Source organism: Haliaeetus albicilla, chromosome 2 (genome assembly GCF_947461875.1).
Source record: "Haliaeetus albicilla chromosome 2, bHalAlb1.1, whole genome shotgun sequence".
Taxonomy (NCBI): Eukaryota; Metazoa; Chordata; class Aves; order Accipitriformes; family Accipitridae; genus Haliaeetus; species Haliaeetus albicilla.
Genome location: NC_091484.1, coordinates 40838938 through 40864589, shown reverse-complemented (window position 1 = coordinate 40864589; position 25652 = coordinate 40838938). Strand labels below are relative to the sequence as shown.

The window sequence follows — 25652 nt, the reverse complement described above, 5'->3', positions numbered from 1 at the left end:
CTGGGTATTATTCCAGTTGAATTCAACTCAATATAGAGTTGAATTCTGGGGAGATGTTACTACATCATATACATTCACCTGCAACCTCTATGGAGAATTTTTCACTCAGCTTGGTGGAGTTTATGCAAAGTACTGCAGACAGATCATGCAAACCCTTTGTTAGAAGAAAAAGCTGCTCTAAGACCGGCATTTAAAAGATGAAAAGATAATCTGGATCAAAGATGCATCAAAAAATAGATCAAAGACAATTTAATCAACAAGGTTGTTAAAGGCAAGGATTTTACCATGGACAAACTGTTTTGATTTAAAGGTGAGTCTCAGAAATAAGTTTAGGTCCACCTGAGAGTAAAATCACCTAAGCACTCTCCTCCGTTCTTCACACCAGGAGAACCTAAGCTGTCTTATGGTACAAATGTGTGCTTCCAAATCCAACACCTGATAATCTGAATATGTGATATACATGTCTGATGAATCACCTGGCTGTTCTGAAACACTTCTGCATTGCCATGACTAGCTGTTGAAACGAAGCTAGTTGTCTGCAAAAGGAAGGAGAAAAGCATGTTTCACCAGGTAGGGATGTTGTGGATAAACAAGGGCCTTTCTGCTCTTCCTAACTTCACCATTTTCTTTCTGGAGAACACCTAAGCAGGGGTAAGGGAAACGGGCAAAGCCATTAGGGCAGGTCAAGGAGGAACGCGTAAGGTGAAACTACACCAGGCAGTGGAGCCACGCAGCTCCCTGCAGCACGTAATAACAGTTGTGCTAGTCCGAAATACCTCCGCTTACGGCTGTGCCAAGCGCAGAAGGCAGAAGCCACAGTCGGCTGCTCACAGGAGCATCGCCATCCGGCACCTGTTATGTCTCCATTTTACGCCTGGAGCCCAAGTGGATCTTGCAGTCAGAAAGCTCTTTCGGGAGGGAGGTGCATTTTCATATTTGTTCCAATAAAAAATAAAATAGAAAAATAAAATAGCGGTGGATTTGGTTTGGGAAAAGCCCCACAGTTCCTATTTTCTCAAACGAGGCGACTTTTATCCCTCTGTCTGGAGTCAACCACGGGGCGGCATTTTGCAGCCGCGAGCGAAGAAGAATCCATTTCCCAGCGACCGCGATAAAGGCTGGCTGTCCCAACTCTTTCCTGGTTTTTCCTGCGGTGCGTTCCGTACGCTATTCTAACAACGTTTACCCTTGAGGAACAGTGCAGGGCCCAGACGGCCGGGCAGGCTGCGGACACCACACCGCCATCTGGGTTGGCTTCCTCCAAGGCGGGGGCCCGGCCGGGGCCGCCGTTTCCTGGGAAACCGCTGGCACGCCACGCGGGGGGCGGGGCGGGGCGGGGCGGGGCGGGGGGGCGGAGCGAGCCCGGCCCCGGCCCTGGGCCGGGTTTCAGGCGGCGGCCGCAGGGGCACCGGGACCCGGGTTCAAATCCCCCAGACAGACGGGGAAAAGGAGGCCGCTCCGGGCTCTCCGGCAGCGTATTTTTCATCATTTTCCTGCATTTCCACCTTGAGCAACCCTCGTAAGAATCAGCATTTAGCCCCTCCTGAATCGCACGCCGCTGTGCGGTTTGGCGTCTCTTTCTACGCTGAGGGACGTTTAGCGCGCAGCGTAGAGAGGCGTCTCGCTTGGATCTCACTGCGGGTGGGCCAAGCAGCCCTGAAGAATAAACAGCGTTCCAGTTGGAAAGAGCATCTCACCGAAGATGAAGACTTAGTTATAGTTGAGATATAGTGCAAACACGAAATACTCCAAGTTTCCCCCAGAAGGACTACTTGAAGTAAGATTTAAATCAATGTCACCCTTGGGGATTCGCACAAAGGTGGCCAACTGGAAGCACTGAAGAAGTAAATTATTTTATCCGAGAAGGAAAAATTATAGGAGGGCGATTCTCTAAATGCCAAAATTATCACAATATGCTAAACAAATATCTTTGCATTTGTAGTAAATACATATAGCATTGATACGCTTTGAATCAATGGTCAATTTAACATGCATGCTAAATTTTACGCAAAACAAGACTCTTAATTCACTTGGGTTAATAAACATAAAATTCTGATAATTACAGATACAATAATGTCATATGAGCACTTTAAACATATGCTGTGGGAATTAAATCCTGGCTATTCCTGCCCACTGAGGACCAGTTTTTAATCTTCGATGCATGATATGTAGTAATGGATTTTACGAGTTGACTTTTTTAAATTTGATGATCAGGTTAATGAAATTTATAATGATATTTTTCACACCAAGTTCAAAATAGTACTTAACTCCTTGGCAGAGGAATTCAGATTGGACATGTAATGGATGTACCAGCAACTGCTGGTGTGAAAGGATTAATCATCATTTTAGACTTTTATTAAATTAGATAAAATGGGATAGGCATGAATCAGAATATATAACAATTAATCACTGGACTTTATTGAGTCTTTTAAAAATCTTATTTGCTCCTGAGTTGATAACTAATCTAGGCCACTCTGTACCAGTTTGACAAACTCTCCAGATAATGACTGTGACTAGAACATTAATAATAGCGTCATTTCACCACAAAATATTTATTCTCTATGTGAATTAGGTTTTTTTTAACATTTACAGATGCTAAAGGTAATGCCCCATCTCAGTCACCCCAAAACCTTGTAATTCAGCTTATTCTTTGCTACTGAAATCTTTTGCTTTTATATATTTACTTGATTTTTGAAATTTAGGTAATGGACACACCAGCATGCACAGTTGACCAAAGTTTTTGGTATATCCAACTACCATTTAATGTAAATTGTTACAGCTATACACACTGGAATTGCTAGAAAATAAAAATTACTAAACTTTTGAAGTTTATTTATTGATCACTGAGAACCACCCCAGTTAAATTGTCATAAACCTCAACATCACAACAACTACTAATCCAGCTAATAGGAATTAAGGGAGATGGAAGATACATAATAAGCATCTAGGGGATATGGAATTTATCCCATGAGTGTAGTAAAGAGCTCATAATTTAAGAGTGCCAAAACCCAAGTGCATCATGAAGGTCTTTCCTCACAAGTGACATTAATTGCATATCCCACAGATGCTTATTACATATTCTATTTATACCTCCAAGAAGAAAAATATTCGTTTAAAGTTTAAAGGTTTAGTACTGCTTAAACAAAATGTAACACAGCTGTCTCATGATGTCACAGGGAATATCAAAGGCTGCAGCACAGAGTCATAATGTAAGAAATAGTTTAGACAGATGATAAATCAGGGGATGCATTTTGGTGGGAGAGTTCCAGAGCTCAGATGTACAGTAAAGCAGGATGTATAACTAAGTACTTTGGCTGAATATGGGATTACACCATTAAAAAGGTTTTTCTGATTACAGTTATTGAAATAAGAAAAAGGAGAATTAAATCTATTTGAATTCTCTTAAACAATTTTTCAATATACGTAACGTCAAACCATTAATACAAATACATGAATTACTAAGGTCAAAGATGCCATTATCTTTGGTACTGTTCAGTCTATACAAATACAAATGTGTCATCATTAAAGCTTCTGGATATTAAGCTCATTGACATGTTGCAAACTTTCCGTGGGAATTATTTCTTTTCTTCTATTGCCTGATTATTCTTTTGTGATTGTCGTGGTTTAACCCCAGCCAGCAACTAAGCACCACGCAGCCGCTCCCTCACTCCCCCCCATCCAGTGGGATGGGGGAGAAAATCGGGAAAAGAAGTAAAACTCCTGGGTTGAGATAAGAACGGTTTAATAGAACAGAAAAGAAGAAACTAATAATGGTAATGATAACACTAATAAAATGACAACAGTAGTAATAAAAGGATCAGAATGTACAAATGATGCGCAGGGCAATTGCTCACCACCCGCCGACCGACACTCAGCCAGTCCCCAAGCCGCGAATCCCTGCCCCCCACTTCCCAGTTCCTAAACTAGATGGGACGTCCCATGGTATGGAATACACTGTTGGCCAGTTTGGGTCAGGTGCCCTGGCTGGGCATGAGAAGCTGAAAAATCCTTGACTATAGTCTAAACACTACTGAGCAACAACTGAAAACATCAGAGTTATCAACATTCTTCACATACTGAACTCAAACCATAGCACTGTACCAGCTACTAGGAAGACAGTTAACTCCATCCCAGCTGAAACCAGGACAGTGATTTCTCTCATAGATAAGTGAGGCAATGAGGAGAATCTTTGATTCAAGATGTCCCAAATATTCTAGTTAACTGTATGTCCATTATTTAGAAAAAAGCCCAACTGATATTGCCAATTTTGCACGTCATTCCCACGTGTACTTGTTAGAAGAAATGGAATAAATGAAAAGGCCCAAGCTTAAACTCCAACAACTCATACAACGTTTACTGATATAAGTTGTAAACAGCTAAGAACTGTGTTTAGATGTTGTCTGGAATTTTGATTTAAGCACTGTATACAGTATTTAATAACATACAGCATATTACACAGTTCTGCTGCTGCTACGTTGCGCATGAGGGTATGTGTATAGATTTATCCAAAGTATCAAAATATTTTTTACAAAATTTTCCACCTCTGTTGATAAAACCCTGGTAGCATCATTGGTAGGAGTAACAGCAATCAGAACCAGGGGAAGTTTCATTATATTATATTTGATTACATTATATTATATTACAAACTTAAAGGACAGAAAATATGAAATTTCTTTTCTCTCTCCCCTTTCTCAATACCAAGAGCAAAATAAAATATATTGCTTGTGTGGCATTCAAAGATCACTGTATTGCACACTTTTTCAGACTTGAAGGACAAAAACAAATTATATAAGGAAATCAGAGAAAGCATGCTAACATGGTCCTAATTTCAAATAAGGTGATAAGAAGTAAAGAAAAGCAGAACATTAAAAATTATAGATGACAATGTAAAGGTCTATGAAAAGAGGTGCTTTCTTGTGGACTTCCCAAGCTGATGTTATATTGGGTGATGCTGTTTTGCTTCTCTGAAATTTGGGAAGAATTATTGTCCTGTTGTCAATACATTCAACAGTGAATAACAAGGTCTAGGTGCATCCACTGCCTTCTTTCCTTATAAACAATGCTATCTGGAAATTCAAGGAAGTCATCAACAGCAGTCAATATCAAGCTGCAAATGGTATGCTAAGTGTTTTCAGAGGAAGAAAATAGAAGAGCAGCACCCTTGGCTTTCTGTAAAAATTCAAGTGTGACTCATTCATTGATTTCAGAACATGTGTTTGAAACCAGCTCCTACTCTTGTCTGCTTTTATTCTTTTTCACCTGGCAATTCTATTTTGCAGTGTTGTGCACAGATTTTCTCTTCTTGCCAAATTGTGTGGGGCCTTCATGCTCAGTTATATAACTTAACCCCTTAGAGCCTCGTGCTATTACATTCAGTACAAAGGGTGATGAAATATTCTCTTTTTTTTTTTACGGTATTAGTTTGGTAAAATAACTCTATTTTTAGAAATGTTTCTCAAACATAATTTCTCATTCCTTACCTAGACTAAAATATTGTGAATTCATACAATATGCAAAAGTTACACAAAATTGTGCACCCTAATTAACAGCACTGCTCTTGAGCAACCTATTCCTGTGACCTGTGTTAATGGATTTTATTCTTCAGATATGGCTGGCTTGCTTTAATATTTCATAGCATACTTTTAAAAATTCTTGCTCAAAACCACATCAGAAACAGAAAGATACTCAAGGCATGCACCTATTTGGAACATGATTTTTTTTTTATTGATGAAGCTTCTACATCTCTAGTAAGATGCTGGAAAGAGGTGCACAAGGTCATGGAGAACTACTATCCAGCTCACACATTTTAAAAGTGAGGACAGTCAGTTGTGTTATTTTCAGTGCAGGACCTTTTCCTGTTGCGTGCATTTCCAACGCTGCCATGTATTTATCCAACTCAAGAACTCCCAATAAAACAGCTGTCAGAGAAGTCTCAGAACATATATAATCTAATTTATATAGGTTGCCTGCAGAATTGCCCACCTTTTTTTTTTTTTTTTTTTTTTTTTGGCCCCCAAACCCCTTACCTCAGTCAGTAACATTTAGTTAGACTGAATGGGGGGCGAGCACTGTCCATAGGGGTAGAAATGGCTATCCAAGAACTATGCTTGGTATCTGAAATGGAAACAGACTGTCTTGACGACCTGCTGAATTATTACTTTTGTGTGGAGAAAAAGCAAAAAGGAAGTGTTCTTCCCAATGCTGACACTATACTGCCTTTCATTTTCCAGATTAACTGCATTCCACTGGGCAACCAGACGTCTCTAGAGAAAATGCAGACTGGCCATATTCCTACAGAGTTACTATTTCGCTAATTTTCAACAACATTTTCATTAGGGATGAATTGTGGCTTCAGGATATAATTTTCTGCTAAAACTAAAGACGCAGATGAAAATGATGCTGAAGAGCTAGATGATTAACATATCCTCTTAGGCTGATGGAGACTCAGACTGAAGACTGTGCTATCCCTGAAGTTGACATCCCACCCCTTAAGGCAGTTCACCAACTATTGTTTTTTTCTCGAATGCAATTTCCCGTCATTCTTACCCCCACCCATGAAAATCCAAAATGGCCTAGTTTGTTCTGACATGGAAAAACAACGAAATATTAACAACTTTGAGTTTTTTTATGAAATCTAACTCCTGTGCTTCCAACAGGCCTACATTGTGCATTTAAATATTTCATGCTTATTTGTTTAAAGATTTCAAACAGGATTCTCTTATCTGCACTACACACTTGATCCCGGCTGTGTTTAAAGACGACAGTATAACTTTTAAATTTTACAATTTAGTTACTAAATTGTGTTTACTATCTCTTGCCATTGCTCTTGTTGAGGATCCTCTTTGTATTCTAGCAGAGGCATCTCTTTGGGTGGCTCTTTTTTATAAGCATTGGGACAATGCAAAAGAACCAAAAGATTCTCAGGGTGACTGTCTGTCTGTATTAGTCTTCAGACTATCTTTGGGTATTGGCTTTTATCTTAAGGACTCATGACAGGATGATCTTTCCATGCTGGATGGCGCACATGGTTCTCTTCACTACTTTACTATCATCTCTAAAGGTATGTCTTTGCAGGAAAATAAAAGGCGTGCTAGTAACATGTTTGCATGCCCATACTAACTTGATTCAGATAGACCAGGTAAGAGTAAGCAGTAAGGATGAAGCACTGGTTAACCAAAACATGAATTATCCACAGGCCTGGATTCTACAGGAGATGCTTTGGTTGCTAGCAAGTGCTTAAGTCCAAAGTGCTGTATTTTGCCTACCAACATCATGTTAACATGGGCATGCTAGCACAGTTGCATTTTTTAGGCATATGCTGAGGTAATTGCCTTCTGCAACAGTTACTTGACCTACCTATTGCATTTTCTGTACCAATTTCCAACATGAGTTTTCTAGACTTTCTGCGTGGTTGAAAGAAACAAAATGATACACTAAAATTAAACAGTACTGGTTAACCTGAACAGCTGATGTGATTTAAGTATAAAGAAAGGAAAGGAGAAGTAAATACTTGATATATGGCACCTTGAATTCCTTTCTAGAGTACAACTTCTACATTCATTGTTCAGCTTTTATAATCAATAGCTATTGACTACAAAAATAGAAGAAAAAAAAAGACAAAGAGCCTTTCAAACATCTGTATATATTCCTATTAAATTCATCACAGGTTTCAGAAGATATTTATTCTATTCAAATCCACTGGTCTCTAAGCCTACTTATGTTTAATGCCACCAGATTTTTTTTTTTTTTTTAAGGGTATGTGACAAAAGTCAAAATGGAAGCCTTCTTGCTTGTTTCTTTCCCAGATAAAGATAATTCCCTGTACTTCATATGGGAAGCACATCACCTGCATCAAGGAGCAACATAATGACAAATCTGCATTCCATCCTCACAGCCATCCAGTACTACTCATTATCATCTCAGCACATAATTATGCGGCAGGAGAGTAAAACTCAGATGAACACTTTTGACACCTCAACCAATCCTTCATTCTGTTTATAGAGTGGGCTTTTACATTATGTATATGTTAAAATCTTAAGTCTAAGGTAAGACTAAAATACTATTTGTGACAGTCGCGAAAAAAGATAAAATCGGAAGTTCATCATACTGTAATTTTTAACCTAATACACAACAAGAAGCAGCACAAAATGAAATACACATTTTTTCAATCAACAAACCAGAAAGCTTTTTGGAGAAACCCAACAATGAGCAACAGATATCTATCCTTTAAGAACAGGAAAAGGTGAGTAGCCTCACTTCAAAACAGAAGAAAAGCAGCTTCTAGAGTTAAGTAGGATTTGCTTGCGGCCTGAAAGTAAGATACCTACCCTGATGCTTCAAGAATTTTCCACATTTACTTGCACAGAGCAAATCCTTTGAGCTAGTAAACCATTGCAATACAACTGGTATGTCAACAGTAGGTAAGGCAATCCCTCTCTCCATCAAAATATACTGTAGCTTTCTACATTAGCTTCAGATGTGTTTTCTTCTGTCACCTAACTTTGAACTTACAGGTTTCTTCTTACAACACATTTTTCACTATGCAAGATAGAATTCATAGTAAAGTCTTCAGATGTCTGAGTCATCCCCCAAAAGCTTTATCTAAAAATCCAGTAGACTGCATCTCTTCTTAATTTGTGGGACCAAGAGTGGATGGTAACCTTTCTTAGAAAGGCCTGTTCATCTGGCAGTAAATCCTTAGCAAGGCCTCTACTGACAGACAAGCTGGGATTTATATTCCATTAAAATCTGCTTTATATGTAATGCTTTGTTTAAGTCAAACAGAAGATAATTACTGGAAATCAACAGCACTACCAGTTACTGAGTTCACGATTAATTTGGTCCTGGGCATTCAAATGAGATTATTACTTTGTTCAGAAAGACTTTGTATTTGCCTAGTCTTAGCCATTGCTAGATACTCATTTATTTTAATAGCAAGGCCAGATTTTGGTGGTTCCCCTACTACATGCACAATAGCTCAAAGTTGCTTTCATTGTAATTGCTGTCCGGTTAATTGGGGACACTGGATTAAAAACTACAGAGGAACTGTAATTGGTTTGGACCATGCCATATATTATCTCCCTCATTTTTTTTGTGAAGTGTGAGAATCCAAAATAAACCCAGGCATCCTGGATGATCTGTAAAGTTCTCCTTAGTAACACTGATCTTTGATCCACTTTTTCTGGAGATCATGAAGATTTCTTATGCTGATGACTAGTGGGATATTTTTTTTTTTTTTCCTGGATACAATGAATATGATTTATGTTCCTTTACTGCACAGGTAAAATCCTTTAAATTCTCCCTCCAGAGACCAATATGGTTATGGAAAAGAATACTGCCTGGCACCATAATGGCATGGGAGAGAAACTAAAACAGGTGGATGCCCCACAGCAGTGCTCATAGCAAAGCAACTAAGAATAGTAATAGTGGAGCAGCACATCTGCTGTTGACTTTGCTGTAACATAACCTTTCTAATGCTACCTTCAAATCTACACTCGTGCCGAATTACCCTGTAACTTAGTCTGCATCCTTCTCTTCTTTTTTTTTTTCTTTGCTGGATGAGATAGGCTTCTTCCTGAAGTATAATTGTGGTATCAGCCTAAAGGGCTGAAACTGCATCTCGAACTGCAGTAGGCAGTATGTCTATCTGATTGATCACCATAAAGCAGAGTGGCAGCAGGAGGCAAAGTCATCGGCACTGAATGTTCTAAGAAGGCCTTTTTTGTACTGAGATTAAGCTATCATGAAATATTTACACTCACTTCTGCATGCGCTTTATTGTCTATTGGATATGTGCTTAGAAAGAGTTTGCTTAACCAATATAATACTGCCATCAGTGTTATGATGCAGAAGCTAGTGAGTTTATGCCAACAGTTAATTTTTGTTCTTAAATAAAGCTTTTTACACTTATGCCTTGTCATTATCTTTGTATGCATTATTTCTATACAACCTTGTCATATATATTTACATGATGTGGCTGTACTTATTGCATGTAGTTCTATGAGAATTTCATTTGATGTAGTATAATTCACTTTGAAACCCTCAGTACAATGATATTATGCGGGACTTTTTCCAATGGATTCATCTTTTCAATGAAATGTAAAAGAAGTCCTCTACTACAAATTACCCTAAATGGAAGAAAATTTCCTAAAATACAGATATATGAACACTCAAGCCTTGTCCTTTCTCAAACTGAGAGCACAACCTGCTTAATTTGCCACTACAAACACTGGCCACTGCAGAAACTGCAGAATGGTTTTGCAATAATTATTTTGTAGTTTAACATGAATTAGATGTAAGGGTCAAAGAAATTAACACTAGAATACCATTTAATCTAGGACATTAATCATTGTTAACTCATCTAATTTTACAATTAAACTGGATATTCGATCCGTCAACCCTTCAGAGTATCCAATCTTTTTGTTCAATCTTCACATTTTTTTGTTTTTATTTAGAGAAAAGTTTATTATCAGGAAGCATGTCACTGAATTATTACTGTAATCAATTCCATTTATTTTCAAACCATTCTTGTGCTTTAGTTTACAAAGTACAAAGTTAGATATGATTAGATAATTCTTATAGTTTGCTTAGACTGTATGCAATTCGCAGTGCTACTGGGAACGTGGAACAATGTTATTCTGCAAAACATTATCTTAGGGTCTAAAAACAAGCTAGAGACACGGCAAATAAAGAAGACTGAAGAATGATAAGGCACAAAGCCTTTATCTCTGTATTGCTGGTTCCATTTTGGCTGATATTAATAGCAGCTGAATAATTACCACAGGGATACGCAGCGGCTGACTGCAAGTGAATGAATGTGCTGTCTCACAAAATTTCCAGCTACAGAAATTCCTGTGCTAAGGCTCCTACTGTATATGACACCAACCTGAATGACCAGAGCACAGAAGTATGGCATAGCCAGGACCCTACTATACCTTGCTATACCTAACAGAGTCCTCTTTCTGATCAGCAATGAAATGAGATAGCCAGGTAATGTGAAGTGTGTTCACTCATGCCCTCCAGAAGATACAGAAATCCACTCCCTTGAGCTAAAACTTTACAAAATGCAAACTACCTAGGGAAAAAGTTTCTTCTGAACTGATGGCACCTCCCAGCGTGCAACTTAGTGTACCAGGCTGAGGCTAATGACACCACGGTTTGCAGAGAACTAACCGATGAAGAAAAAAATAAAGATTTTTAACATTGATATGATAAACACTATAATGAGTATACTTTTCCACAAAACCAGCATACAACTTTTGCACTACTGGACAGCAACCTAAATTAATGAGTCATACCACACGTACTGAAATGCCTGTTAAAGCTGGTCTCGTAAGCAGGTAAGCATGATTTCAAGAAGTGTGTAACCACATTTTATTTTAAAGGACAGTTTCTGAATGTGAAAATGTACAACGCACTAGGGTACCTGGCTTCCCAGCAGAACAAGTCTCCTTGGTGTTTGAAAAATAAAAGGACTATTTGTAAACATCAAAGGTTGAAATCAACTGTATGAAAATACAGAGTAAGTAAGCTTGCCCCAGAAGGTTATAGAAGGATGCAAAGTATAAAATACTGTATTTTTAAATAAGTGAACTGTATAACTTGTTCAGGCTAGGGGACACTGCCACTAAACAGAAGCCTTTCCTGTTGATACTTTTCACCAGGAATGCCATAATATCTTTTGAGGAAAGTTCCCACTCTTCCTTCTACCATTTGTATATTTTCTGAGTGATATCAAGGCTGACAGATGAATATTTATTGTTGGCAAATCCAACGAACTTCAGCAAAACAACAAACTTCAACAAAAAGCTCACATGAATTCTGCACTTGGGTTAGGTTTAGCAATTATTAATAACCTATTATGTTTAAGAAATGCTGTTTCTAGTTCAAAAAATGTTAAATACAGGAAAAGATCCAGCATCTGAGACTGTCAGCTGGCTCACTACTGGAAATTACTATTCTGAAGAGTTCAGACATCATTAAAGGTGAGAATAATACAACACAGTCATGTTCCTTTCCCTTTCTTTTTCTCCTGTCCTCTATATTAAATCAGAAATCAGAGAAGGATATGACCTCACAGGCAACCTACTTTCCTCTTCTGCCAATGCAGACTCATTCTCTATGATACTATCCATTTGTGAGAGCTTTTCAAAGCCTGTCTTTAAAATATTCTGATGGTTTTTCCTTTGTTAATTTTGATATATTATTTTACAGCCTAACAGCTCCCTCTTAGTAAGGTTTTCCTGATAGTCAGCCTGAAGCTCTCTCTCATAATTCATTCCCTTAACTGTAAATTTCTTTATTCAGATTCAGTTCTATTTATGCCACACCAGACTGCACCAATCTTCTGTTATTATAATGTTATGTTTTGAGCTAAAGTCTAATTTTTTCTTTCAATTATTTCTCTTACTGAAAGGCAAAGTCTTATACTGAAGTAAGTACCTACAGTACAAATTATTTTTGCCCCAGAATATGTTTGCAAATTTCTGAGGCTTATCTTATTTTATTTTCTGTGTGTTTTCATAAGCCTTCATAAAAAAGAAACACCGTCTTTTTGTTTTCCTTGATATTTATACTGCCTACTTATTCATTACTACCCCTGAAGTTTATTAAGGATGCTTGCTTTCTCTTCCAGACTAGTGAAGATATTAAGAAAATACACAACTCTACACTATGCAAAAAATACTATAATAGGACAATCTGGCCTCTTCATACTTTTAATACCTTGAGTTTACTTGGCTTATTCTTCCACTCCCTGTAACCCATTCCTATCAAAACTACTTAAATAAGTTTTGTAGAACTACATTTATCTTCCTAATATATGTTAGTTGTAAGTCTGGGACTACTACTTAGTCTTAGTTCAACTCTCCTCTTGAGGGTATACGATGTCTCAGCATTTTTCCATTTTACTGTAACATCAAATTAGACTTTAATCTTAAGTATTGCAGTTATGGCCTGACATTTACACAGTCCCCTCCTCCCTCCCTTTCTACACTTTCTATTGAGTTGTTAAATGTAATTCACAATTATATTTGGAAATTCACACCATCACTGCAAAAAGTAAAAAAAAATTGAAAGTGTTATTTTTCTGCCACTGCAACTGCACATAAAGCTTGCCATTTCTTTAAGGAATGATCAAAATGAATCAAATGTCTAGAATTCCAAACAATGAAGGCAAAATTCTTCCTCAAAACCACAGTCAATTCACAGTTACTCATGGCTCATCCAAGTTGCCCGCTTTGTATTGACCCAGACTGACTATAGCAGACATAACTGCTTTGGATGCAATGCTGTGCAAACACGTGGACAAGGCCACATCCAAAGTCACGCCTGGCCTGAGAAGCCCCCCTGGAACGGGGGCACGCAATACAACCAGCTGAACAGATCTGAGCCAGCTTAATGGAAAATGGACCAGCTGGGCTGACTCTGCGTACAGACACTTTATTATCTCCATGTGTTGACTTTTAACATGCCCCACCACGCCTGAATTACCAGTATTCAAAACCCCATTATTGCAATAGAGGAAAGTTCCCTGATACTGAACTGGTGATAAAATTAAGTAAATAAACCATTCAGTGACAATAATTTTCCCCTTTCCCGCTTCTTTGTGTCCTGTTATCCCATTCGTTCTTATAGGAAAACCACAGGTAGAATAAGCACTCGATTCAGTACATACTTCGTCACTACACTGGGAGTCTTCGTCAAGTTCTCTAATATGTAGCTGAATGGACTTTATCTGCACTGGAAATGCCACTGCCACAAATACAACAGTGGGGTGTCATTTACTGTAATGCTGCCAACTGAGTAAGTTCTAAGAGAGAAGCAGTACTTCTTTTTAGTCCCATTCCTCTAACCCTAAATTTAAGGAAAAAAATGTCCTAATGTAATGAATTAAAAACAGAAGAAATTAAATTAAATAATGCTTTGCAAACACTTACAGTCCATAAATCTGTGGAGCAATTTCCAGTCGGTTCAGATGCATGTACAGCTCAATATCATGTTTCTTCAGCAGATGATCCTGAATTTGGTTTACCTTTGCTACAATAGCAATAGATGGGCCTAAGTCCTGTGGCCTTGCAAATGGCATAGGTGTAATCATCACATCTTTCTCCTGTAGACACAGAAAACAGGGGAAAGAAAAGAACATCCCATAAAGCCTTATTGTCTACAGGGATTGTCTACAAGAGCTTTGTTTTGTTGTAATCATTGGCTTCCAAAGAAACATAAAAATATTAATAATTTGTTTCTTTTCCAGCAAAAGAGTAATGTCAAGCATCCACTTCTGTGGAAGGTATTGTGGGATTCCCCTTCCCAGGCGTGCCAAGGTTCATCCCCTCGTTCTGCGCGTCAATTTTTACGTGTGTGCTTTACTTTTCATGCTCTGACAAAATGTTGACAGCTTTAGTTTAGCTTTAATATCAGCAGGCTGAGTCATTCCAGAGCAAAGCAGAAGAATGGTAACTTAGTAGAGAATATATGCCCTCAGAGGACAATAAATTGCATACCAAATAGGAAAGAACTTATTTTTGAACAATCCTTTCTAAACAGGCTTCCCTTACTCAGAAAATCTGGTGGCTGTACCTCAAAATCTATGCAACTTTGATAAAGCATCAGAAAACTTTTAAAACAAAAAAGAAATAGAACAGTGAGATGAAGCTGATGGTTAGAAGGTAGTTGGTTGGACCTAAAGGTTGTGCAAACTATGTCATGATCTAGAACATGACACACACCGAGTGAACACAGAGGAAGAAAACTACTGAAATATTAGCATCCTTGAACCTGATAATGCTTTTTAAATTTCTTCTTCCTGCAAAAGAGTGAAGTATTATTGAAAAAGACACAGAATGCTAGAAAGAAATGCAGCAAGTAATGAACTGCACTGAATAGGAAACATGTAAAAAGGAGGATGAGAAATAAAAAAGAACAAGTCAAACCTATCAAGAGAAAGATTGGGGAAAGGGAAATGGAGAATTAAGCTGTCAGGAACAATGTTAAAGTTATAAAAGAGGGAAAATTGGAACAGTAAGAAGAGAAGATTTTGCAATGACTTTGTTACAATCTGTCATTATGGCTCTCTGACCTGAAAGCTTCATTTTAGAAGATAGTTATTGTTTTTTCTACCCTTTTGCTCAGTATATTGATAGAGAAGCATTATCAAGGTCAAAGGGTAAATAATTTCAGAAGACTTCATTACAGCTTAAACTGTTGAAAGACAAATTGACTTGGTTCAATACAGTGAAAAGCACATTATTTTTAAAATTCAATAACAAAGAAAGGATTTTTTTGTTGTATAAACTATCCCCAAGGTTGTTTCCTATGGTTATAGTCCCTCTTCAACCCCATTCTCTTTGTATGAGCATTTTAAGAGGAAGGAAGAGAAGTACCCACATTTTTCAGTCATTTACAACATGGTTTAACATTCAAGTCGGCAGCGAAAACTTAATAATTTCTACCAAAAAGCCTATTTTTTATGCTGATCTCCTTTGCTTGAAATATTTTTTCTTAATTATTCCACTTCTGTACTGCAGAAAATATGGTATGATGCTAGCAGTGATTTCAGGTAAAATGTTTCTATTTAAAGAACTGATTGATTATAAATTGTACCTTAAAATCTGCTTAATTGTTGCTTTGCTATGGCAATTGCAGCAAAGGGACTGATCTATTACAGTGCAGTGGTTTTGCCATGCTTTTGTGGTACCAAAATATATCCATTTAAGATGCCCTAGCAAATGGCTTGACAAAAGCTCCCTCAGACTGTCAAATAAAGTTCACTGAAATGGCATCCTTTCATTCAAAATTTTTTCTGTTCTACCAAACAGAAATTTAAAATAAACACCTACCATCTTAGGGGCTAATAAGCAATGCCATTGCTTACTTAAACACTAAAGTTCTTCACAGCTGCAGGTACATTGAGAAAGGATATTTCTCCTACCTCCTTTTCTAATTTTCCATTAACTTCTTTATCGCCAAATTGGATAGTCTTCTTTTTATCCTGATTTTTGTTTCTCCACTGTATGGCTATTTCCTATTGTTGTTTCGGACCCATTTCATTGTTTTCTTGGTCATGTGCTAGAATGCAAAATACTGAAAAAGGGTATCCACTAATCTCCTTCTAATCTATACACAAACCCACTCCTAAAGTACAGTATGATATGATAACATTGCCTTAATGTTAAATGCCAGTCTATAGTAATCTTTTTCATGTACATATCAATTTACCTTTGAAACTAACCATAACAGTCTGTAACTCTCTATATTCCTAGACTGTGCATGGTCCATCAGTTGGCACACATATGGGGTATGAACTGTATTCTTGTTCATTCAATGTGAGTTTAACTTCAGCTTGACCACTGCATGCACTCAACTCTGACGACTCAAAAGTTCTGTATTTTTAAAGTTTCCTTGATTATAGGCATAGATTCTTGTATAGAAATCTCAATATTAGAATCTTTCTACTTATTTGAACTTGTAATATGAGAAGACTAGCTAGTTACTCAGATTAGCCTTTATATCATTAGTTGTCTGTGCGTTTAAAGCCATCTTTACGAAATTAGAAGACAGACCCTTAAACACCGGCTCAAGCGTCAAGAGATTCTAAGTATCAAAACTAATGCAAGCTTCCTCTTACGGAGGAGTGCCAAAACTGGAGTTATTTGTCACTTAGAGCATTTGTGCACCTTGGCATAATGCCGCACTGACACATTGCTGTCAGACTGACTGACTATCAACATGGTTAAGAGCATCAAATAATATATGCTAGCTTGCCATTTTTAAAAGCATGAGATAAGTAAATGGTATCCATCAAAATGCGGTTCATGAGCATCTCAGAAATTCACCCCATTAATTGAAATCTTCAAAGCATGACAGAATCTGTGGGGACAGCAGTTGCAATCAATAATCAATGCCTTGACTGTCCATGCCTCCCGATTTGGTGCACTCCACCAAGAAACTCAGTGGATGACTAGAGTGCATGTGATAGGTCTGTTGTCTCCTCTCACACAATTTGGTTGAGAAAATGACAATACATTTAGTCAGTTGAAATTGCTCCAAAATATCACATCAGTTGGTGTGAAAGAAACAGCCCAAACGGAAAGATGCTCAAATAACCTAGTACAACTAGGCCGCCAAAATGTTTAACTAGAAGTGACTCACAGTGCCTGTGCCTAAAGCACAGAAGCCAAGTGGACAACATGATACTGTGCCCCTGCCCATACTCAGTATATATTAAGTTGTCAGATGAGAAAAACCACCCGTTTTCTTTTTGTGAGCTTCTAAGTCTGGGAAAAAAATTAAGTGCACGGGTTTAGTCATCTACTGCTAACACAAAATATAAATGATCAATCCTAAAGGGATGCAGTTCACAATAAAAAGACAAAAAGAGGGATGGCTCAGAGATATGCTATACTGTTTACAGGAGAGCATCAGATTCACCTCTAAGAACAGTTTAAATGTGGGTACCAGTGAAATGAAGCTGAAAAATTCAGATCAAGCATTAGGAACAGAGTCACTAAATCCTGCCACAAAACATTACCTACCACAACATGAACTGGAATGGCTGGCACTCGATACTAATACAATTTATATATTCATGCATTTAGGAAACAAATGCTACAGCAGTAAAGAGAGGCTAGGACATAGTACAAGTATAAACCGTGGACAGATTTCTCTCATTAACCACTAGGGAATGGAGTAGCTGGAGAAGCTCCTCTAATGGCAATTGGGAGTAATGGAACCAACTGTTAGAGGCTATAAAATGTAACATGTCTCTCAGAGCACATGCTTTCATTGCTTCCTTTGTGAAGATTCAGACTTTATTATGTAGCTTACCCTCAAAGTCATGACTGTAAAAGGCATACGTACAAGAAAGGATTATTAAAGATTATACATGTTTGCAAAGAACAAGAACAAACAACTAGATATTAATCCATGCGCTTTGCATTGTTAATTTTTTATGCCATGAAAGGACTGGAAAGGGCAATGTAAACTTTCACCTTCTACCCAAGTACTGCAAATCTGTAAGGAGACCTAGTTATTTCCCAGAATAAAATTCAACCTCAGACTTTACCACCTCTGTCACAGAAATTGGAACATTCAAATGCATTTGAATATACTGAATTCTGAAAAGCTACACTCAGAGAAACATGTCTCAGCTTTGTTCCTGGAATAAAAGTGACTATGTAATAAGTTCATAAAATTTGTATCTCATATGCTTTATCCTTAGTTACTGAGAACTATGTAAAAACCCAAATCCAAATAGTAATTTATAACTGTAGATAGCTTAGGCCAAGATGCCAGTGCTCCATGTCTAATAAAATATATACACAGATACATTTAAACATTTAAAGAAAATAGAAGCTTTTAAGTGAGTCTTGGGTGAACACCTTTTCCCTCAACAGACAAGAAAAAAACACCTCTCAAACTAGTACTCTCTAATTACAGTTTGCAAATATAGGTTTTGGTGCACACATGTGGACATGCAAACCCAACCAATTTCTTACTGATTTTTTGTTAACTCTAGATACCCACCCCACGGTCTATGTGAAAAATGCTGAAGTGAATCAAGCTGGAACTAAGTTTGGAGGACAACTCTTTTACAATATAATACACTGAAAGTCTTGGCAATACCTGTAACATAGCTATGTTTTGCTAGAGCCTTCTACATACACTCCATTACACAAATCATTTTTCAGTATTAAAAAAAAGACAGAAATGTAAACAGGGAAAGAGACAGGAAAAAATATTCAAAGGAAATCTTGAGCAATTGACTGAGGGAATTGTCCCTCATGCCACGCATGAAAAACGGTTACAGGCAAGGACTAGATAGTCCCTGGAAGGTCCCTGCAAAGAAGCAACATACTAAATACAGTGGTGTCTGTATAGCTACACAGGATATCTGAGGGCACAGACATTCCCTCTGTTTGAATACCCTGAGGTCAAGAAGAAATAAAGTAAGGAAATGGAGTGATGAAGTCAGGGGAAAATTTACCCTGCCCTTTGATGGACAGGCTATGATTAAAGTTTTGGTTTCACAGCAAATTGTTTATATTGTAAACAGCTGAAAACAATTCAAGCCTCAATAAGTTGAACACTGCCTATATACATTTATTTAACATGACATTTGCACAGGTTTTGGGCATGTAGATGTGCCTATGACAGGCATTTTTTCGAATGCTACCCAAGAACATCACTCATAGATAGGTGAATCTGTGTTTGCACATTTGGCTTTTGATTACCAAGTGATCTTTCAACAGATAGAAACTCTCAACTGGAAGACTTTCCACACATGCTTATGACCAAGTTCTGAAGAACCTCTAAAGAATGTAAACTTGCTTGAGCCTGCTTTAACCAAGTTGTTTAAGAGAAGATGCCTTATTAGCTTCAAATTACTTGAATCATATTAAAAATCACCTTTGCTTAAAAATACAATAAAAACATTTTAGAGCAATATTTACCTTCTGACTGTCATGTTCAAAAGTTGAAAACCAATGTTCTGCAGTCTTCATAAGACATGTGAACATTGCACTGAAGGGGAAAAAACCAGAAACTGGGTGTTAAATAATGTATTACAAATAAGAGCAAACTAAACGTAAAGGAAGTTGTTAACACTTACTAGGCATCATGTTCCAGATATTCAGGATTCAAAAGAACTTTCATTTCCTCACTGAAAAAGGCAACAGTGAACAATCCAAATGTGAATGTTTATTTTTGGTCAGTGTTCTGCATGTACTATTATGTATTTATAAGCCAACTTTCATATAAAGTGCAAATGAGAAAACTAGCCTTTTTAATTAAAAAGAGCAACTCCACTGAACAAATGAAGTCTTTCCTTTTTATAAAGATCAAAACCAAATTAGCTGCCTTGTCTGCACTACAATGAAGTAACCATCTAATTATTCCAAATAACAAATTACTGAATGTCACAATGTATTATTTGAATATGCTTGATCTAGAATAATTGATTGCTGCACAATCTATCACTGTTTGTCCCAAACAAAAAAAATATGGTTACTGGTCAAATATGCAGTATCAAAACATTAATTTATTTTGTTTTAATAGCCTGTATTTTTATTGTACTTTAACAGCAATTAATCAGTGACAGCACCCCTTTTCCATCTACTTTGCTGCTTAGCTCTACTTTTTCAGTGGGGATGGAACAGAATGCTGTGCATAACACATGGTTATTTTAAGTTACTTAGCACTGAAGAGCATCTTCTAGGTAGTTTCAGGATATCTAAGGACAGACTTTGAATAAAAACACGCACTTGTAAATAATCTCCATCCTTATGCTTAACTGCCTTTGGACAATCACGTTGAGGGGTGCTAACAGAGGTTACATTATACAGTATATGTAATTAAATTGGCTTTTATTCACTGCTGAACTCCAAAAGAGAGTGCAAAAAGACAGATGAAAAGAAATCACTTAAATATCACAAGAGATACAAGAAGGCAACTTTTTTTTTTTTTTTTAAAAAAGGTTTACATATAGGGAAAGAAAAAAAAGCACCTGAATCTGGTTGTCAGACAATCATGTGTGATGTAATATTTTATATATATATGTGTATGATTACACGTGCACACATACACACACACATACACACACACAGTTTGAGTGAAATAGAGAATCAATAGGTAAACTTAATGTTACTACCAAGTCAAAAGATAGTCAGATATTGCAGCTACAACATTGCAGGTGATGAAAGAAATATCAATCACAACAATTCGTCTACATTGATTTTTTTTTCCTTTACGATATGAGGAAAAGAGAGTTGGTAACATGTTCTATGACTGTAGTTCTCTAATCTGCTTCCAACCTGCAATGACAAAAACTAAACCACTTCTGGCAATAAGAATGAGGTGAAGCGGTCGGTAGTTATGTAAGCTTTTCGATTAAGGTTTTCCTTAGGTTTCTTGTCTCCCCTTTTTTTGCCAGCTGTTATCTGTGAAGGGGCCAATGTCTACACTTTTAATTCCCCTTTCAGAAGCTGTAGTAGGGAAGATGAAATAAGGACATTCCCATCAAAGCATAAGGAGGCAACAATTTCTGACATCAATTTATCAATTATAAACAAAGAATTAAGTAAGACATGTTTCTAAGTTCTAGTCCAGCCAACTTACTTATTTTTTTATGAAAGCAGATTTTTAATACTATACAAATAAAATACAATGCTTGCCTTGGTTGTGCAGCTTCACTGGCATGTGAAAAAGCTTGGTGGTCACAATGCAGGATAAAGACAATGGGAGCTAAAAGTTCATGCATACCCTAAACATAAAAGGAAGCAAAAGTATAGTAAGATTTTCCAGTCATATAATAGTTCCTAATGCATATCATCAGGCAGCCAGCAATATTAGGTGAAGACTAACTAAAAGCATGAACATTTACATTCTTAACAGAATGGTTTCATAATCAATGGCTTTTATCTTAAATTCTGATTAAATCCAAGTGTTTATTCTTCTATAATATACAGAAGCAAGTTATTCTCCCTTTTTCGAACACAACAGACAACAAATTGGCAATGGTAGGCAATGCTGCACCTGGCAGTTTACTCCAAGATCAAAATTCATAAATATGAATTTTATTTATGATAATTACAATCATGTTCCACAGTACAAAGATCTGCAATAGGGACAAATTACAAAATTTTGAATTATTTTTTATTTGATAATGTTCCAAAACCATAGATAAAAGCATAACAATAGCCTTCAGAGGAGACAAGGGCAGCTATCTGGGAAATTGTGGTGAGGCACTGGAACAGGTTGCCCAGAGAAGCTGTGGCTGCCCCATCCCTGGAAGTGGTCAAGGCCAGGTTGGATGGGGCTTTGAGAAACCTGATCAAGTGGAAGGTGTCCCTGCCCATGGCAGGGGGGTTGGAACTAGATGTTCTTTAAGGGCCCTTCCAACCCAAACCACTCTATGATTCTATGATCCTATGGACATGAGAAATCAATGAGTTGTTTGGGTTTTGTTTTTTTCATTTAATTTGTTATGTCAATATTAAAAATAAACTTATACTAACACAATGCATAGGAGACTGTTCCATTACAGACTATTACTTAGATATGCAAACTATATTAAGATACAGAAAAAATACAGAAACATGCAGGCATCAGAACAGAAAAAAACTGGTGGATAGTCGAGGACTTGGGCCAGCATTAGAGGCATGGCTGGGCTACCCAGGCCAGTTATTGGTGTTTTTACCCGGAGCTCATCAGGAACAAAAAAGGAGTCTTGATTCGCCTTGATTCACCTGGGGCTTGTCAATTTGTTATCAGGAGCAGAAGCAACCGCTTCAGGAAACAAACAATCCAGTTGGCAAGCAGCTACACACTGGCAGGTAAAACTATAGCCTGCAGAATGAAACCTCATCTTCAGCAGATATTCAGCCCCTTCCCTCAGATTAGATCAGGGAAAAGGAGGATTTGGCGTAACATGACTGGGGAATTCGGTTATGTCAGGGCAGTTGGGCTTCCAGCGGTAGACTAGGACGGCAGGTAGGAACTACGCAAGTTACACGTTGGGCTGGGGGTCACCCATACAAAAGAAGTGAGGGGAGCCCTTTGGCGGTGGAAGGGATGTGGGATGAAGGGTGGAGACCTGCCTGGCTGCCTCTGGACACAGGGATCACTCCAAGGGGAGGGAACTCCTGAGCTCAGCCCAAAACCACCAACTACAGCTGGGGCTTGGTGCCAGGCACCCAGGCTACCCGTGCCGGGTCTCGCCCTGGGTGAAGTCCTTGCCCGGCTGTAGGAGGAAGGAAGAGTGTGCTGCCAGCAGTGCTGCCGTTCAAAGCTGCAACTACGTCACCAAGTGGAGCCTCAGTCCCAACTGCAGGTGACTGCTCTGGGCAGAGAGGGTGCCAGGAAGACCATCTTGTCTATCCTGTTGGCAGAAAGAGCACTGGGGCTAGCCCATCAAGCTCACAGGCATTTCAGGCTGCTGTCGGTAGTCAGATGGCGGGTCCCCAGACAGGAGCTGTTCTACTTTTAGGCTTGCAGTTCCAAGCTAGGAAGCCTCTCCACTTGCTTTTCCAGCCCTTTCAGTGATGGACAGACGTGAGCAACGGAAGACTTGCCTGTACGGCTACCCTGCTGCTTTGCTGGTATATCAGTTGATATTCCATGTAGCATTTGAGGAGTATTCAATATCAGTGAGTTAGCTTATCACCTTCATATGCATAAAACAGATCCATTAACTACTAAAAACCTTCAACTGTTACTGGAAATAATAGGGTGTTCCTTAAGTGGTCCAAGCTGAGCAGAGAGGTAGATGTGGAAGCCCTCTCTAGATCATTATCTATTTCGAGTGTGCTCAGATGCATGTTAGTGAATCTTATCTGTTTGTAAGAGGAAATTCCAATACCTAGCAGCGCTGAAGGAAAAAAAAGAGGTTTGGAAATTTCTCTGTGTGCTATCAACTGAAATCCTAGGAAATTTAATTTTAATTTCTCCAGGACTGAGATGACTTATAACCTCAACTGTAGGGTTGCAGCAATAGCAGTCAGTTGACTGGGAAAAGCTAAAGACAGTGACACTACTGAAGTTTGGATGTTTTCCTTCTCTTCCTACTTCTGAACTTTTAGGGACTACTTTGAAAGATGAAGACTAAATAGAAATTCAGTTAGGAAAAAAAAAAGATTAAACCTAATGTAACCACTAGATTTCAGGAGCTGACGTAAAATTCCCAGGCACAACAACGTGGGTTAGACTACAAATTGACAGCTTTAGATTTCTCAGAGTCTTATGGTCATACCAAGAGGGAAAGGAGTAAGACAGACAGGGAGGTAGGTCCAGGATTAGACAACAAATATAAGTGGCAAAAATATTTAAATAAACTGTAGATAACCTGGGTTGTACTTTCATACATACTCACAGCCCTCGGTTAATTAACAACTCCATGTCTAATCTTTTATTCGCCCTGATATACTAACATGAAATAAGAGAAATGGAAATGCCAAAAACTTGACTGTCTAATAAAACTACCACCTAAGCTGTAAACATATAAGCTGAAGAAAAAGAAAGAGGACATAAAATAAGAATTAGTTATAAAAGATGAAAGCACATCATACATTCTTCCAACATAATAATCTATCAACTTTATAATAAAGTAGAATCATAATGTGGCTGCCCACATACAACAAAACCAAAACAAACAGATGATTAAATATCAGGATTTCAAAAAGATACCTCTGATCTTTCAGTTACAAGAGTACTTCAAATGTTTAGAGATTTTTAGCTTGGCAAGAAAAGCCACCAGTGTAATATGCATACACATATTTTTTCAATGCTGCAGTTTACTAAAACTCTTTAGTGTTAATAAATAAGTTGACAGAACTCAGATAATTTTATGACACTTCCCAGCTACAACAAAATATTGATTTCATAATACAGCCTATGGTTTAGAAAGAAAACCAGAAATATAGCATTTCTACAATGAAAAGTGAATCAATGCATTTCAAAATTGTATTGACTTCTCTAAGGGCAATCAAATCATCAGCGAACAATAGCTAGCCTAGTGATTTAGCTTAATCATCACTATTTGTTTTCAGTGTAACTAGGACCAGAATTTTGGCACCAGTCTTACAGAAGAATGCTAAGAGTAATTTTTACGTATCCTTAAGTACAATATACTATTCTCTTTAGATTTTATATTTACAGCTGCTATTTAAAAATTCAACAATCCCAGTGAGGATTCTGTCTTTAAAATCTGTAATACAGCTTCACAACTTTCTACTCCATTTGACTAGGGACAGAAATATCTTTTTCCTCATCAAATAAAATGTTACTTCATGCTGGTCAAAAACCCACAAACCCCACTACAAAGACAACTTTCATGCATATATGCATATTAAACAAACATTATTGATTGCTTCTTGTAAGACTATATGCTGATGCTATGTAATAGTTTCAATAAAAAGTTGTAAACTTCAGATACACTTTATTTACATTTATAAGCATGCAAATTGTCAAGGATCTATAACTTTTTCCAAATATTTTGAAAGAGAAACATTGGGTCCTGTACAGAGGCTGACAGACAGAAGTATAAGTTTTTATTTATTGGCCAATTGTTATAATTCCAATAGCAAATGTAGCTCTTGTATGTGGTCATACAAACGAGACAGAGGAATTCTCATAGAGAACAACAGGATCAGTCCCATGATGAATACTGAATATGAAGACAAACTCCTTAATTTGGACTTTGTATTCAGGTCACTGTAGAAGGAGCAGCTTGGAGGTGATCTGTTATTGATGAATTAATAGTAACCATTACTTTCAAGAAAGTATGCTAGGCTTTGATGTAGTGGAAATTATGGGAAGTGGGGCTTAAGTCAATGGTAAAAACAGAACCAATAAAAATAGTAGGACAGGAAGATTGACTGCAACATAGGTATTTGCTAAAAGAGGGAAAAAAACATACACTGTCACCACCACATACCCTATTTCCTATTAGCTAATTCAGAGAAAGGTACTGATGGACATGAAAGAAATGTTATCTAAAAAGAGAGGGACATCGGGACAAAAAAGCAGGATTGTTACTCATAAGTTAACAGGAGCATTGCTTTAAACAAACAAACAAACAAACCCACCTTTTTAAAATGAGGTAAGAAAAAAGAAAAGCTCCTAATAAAAGTGACACATGTCCACAACAAGAGAGGAAA

The 25652-nt window shown here is 37.6% G+C and overlaps 1 protein-coding gene across 3 annotated transcripts in view; it reads right to left on the bottom strand.

Moving 5' to 3' along the window:
• Positions 1-25652, bottom strand: part of TBC1D5 (TBC1 domain family member 5) — a 328348-nt gene that overhangs the window by 113509 nt on the left and 189187 nt on the right. For all 3 annotated transcript variants that reach the window (XM_069772151.1, XM_069772135.1, XM_069772143.1), the window contains 4 exons: positions 21171-21259; positions 19610-19660; positions 19452-19521; positions 13938-14110 (listed from right to left, as the gene is read on the bottom strand). In XM_069772151.1, coding sequence (XP_069628252.1) covers positions 13938-14110; positions 19452-19521; positions 19610-19660; positions 21171-21259 — 383 coding nt within the window. The remainder of the gene's footprint in view (positions 1-13937; positions 14111-19451; positions 19522-19609; positions 19661-21170; positions 21260-25652) is intronic.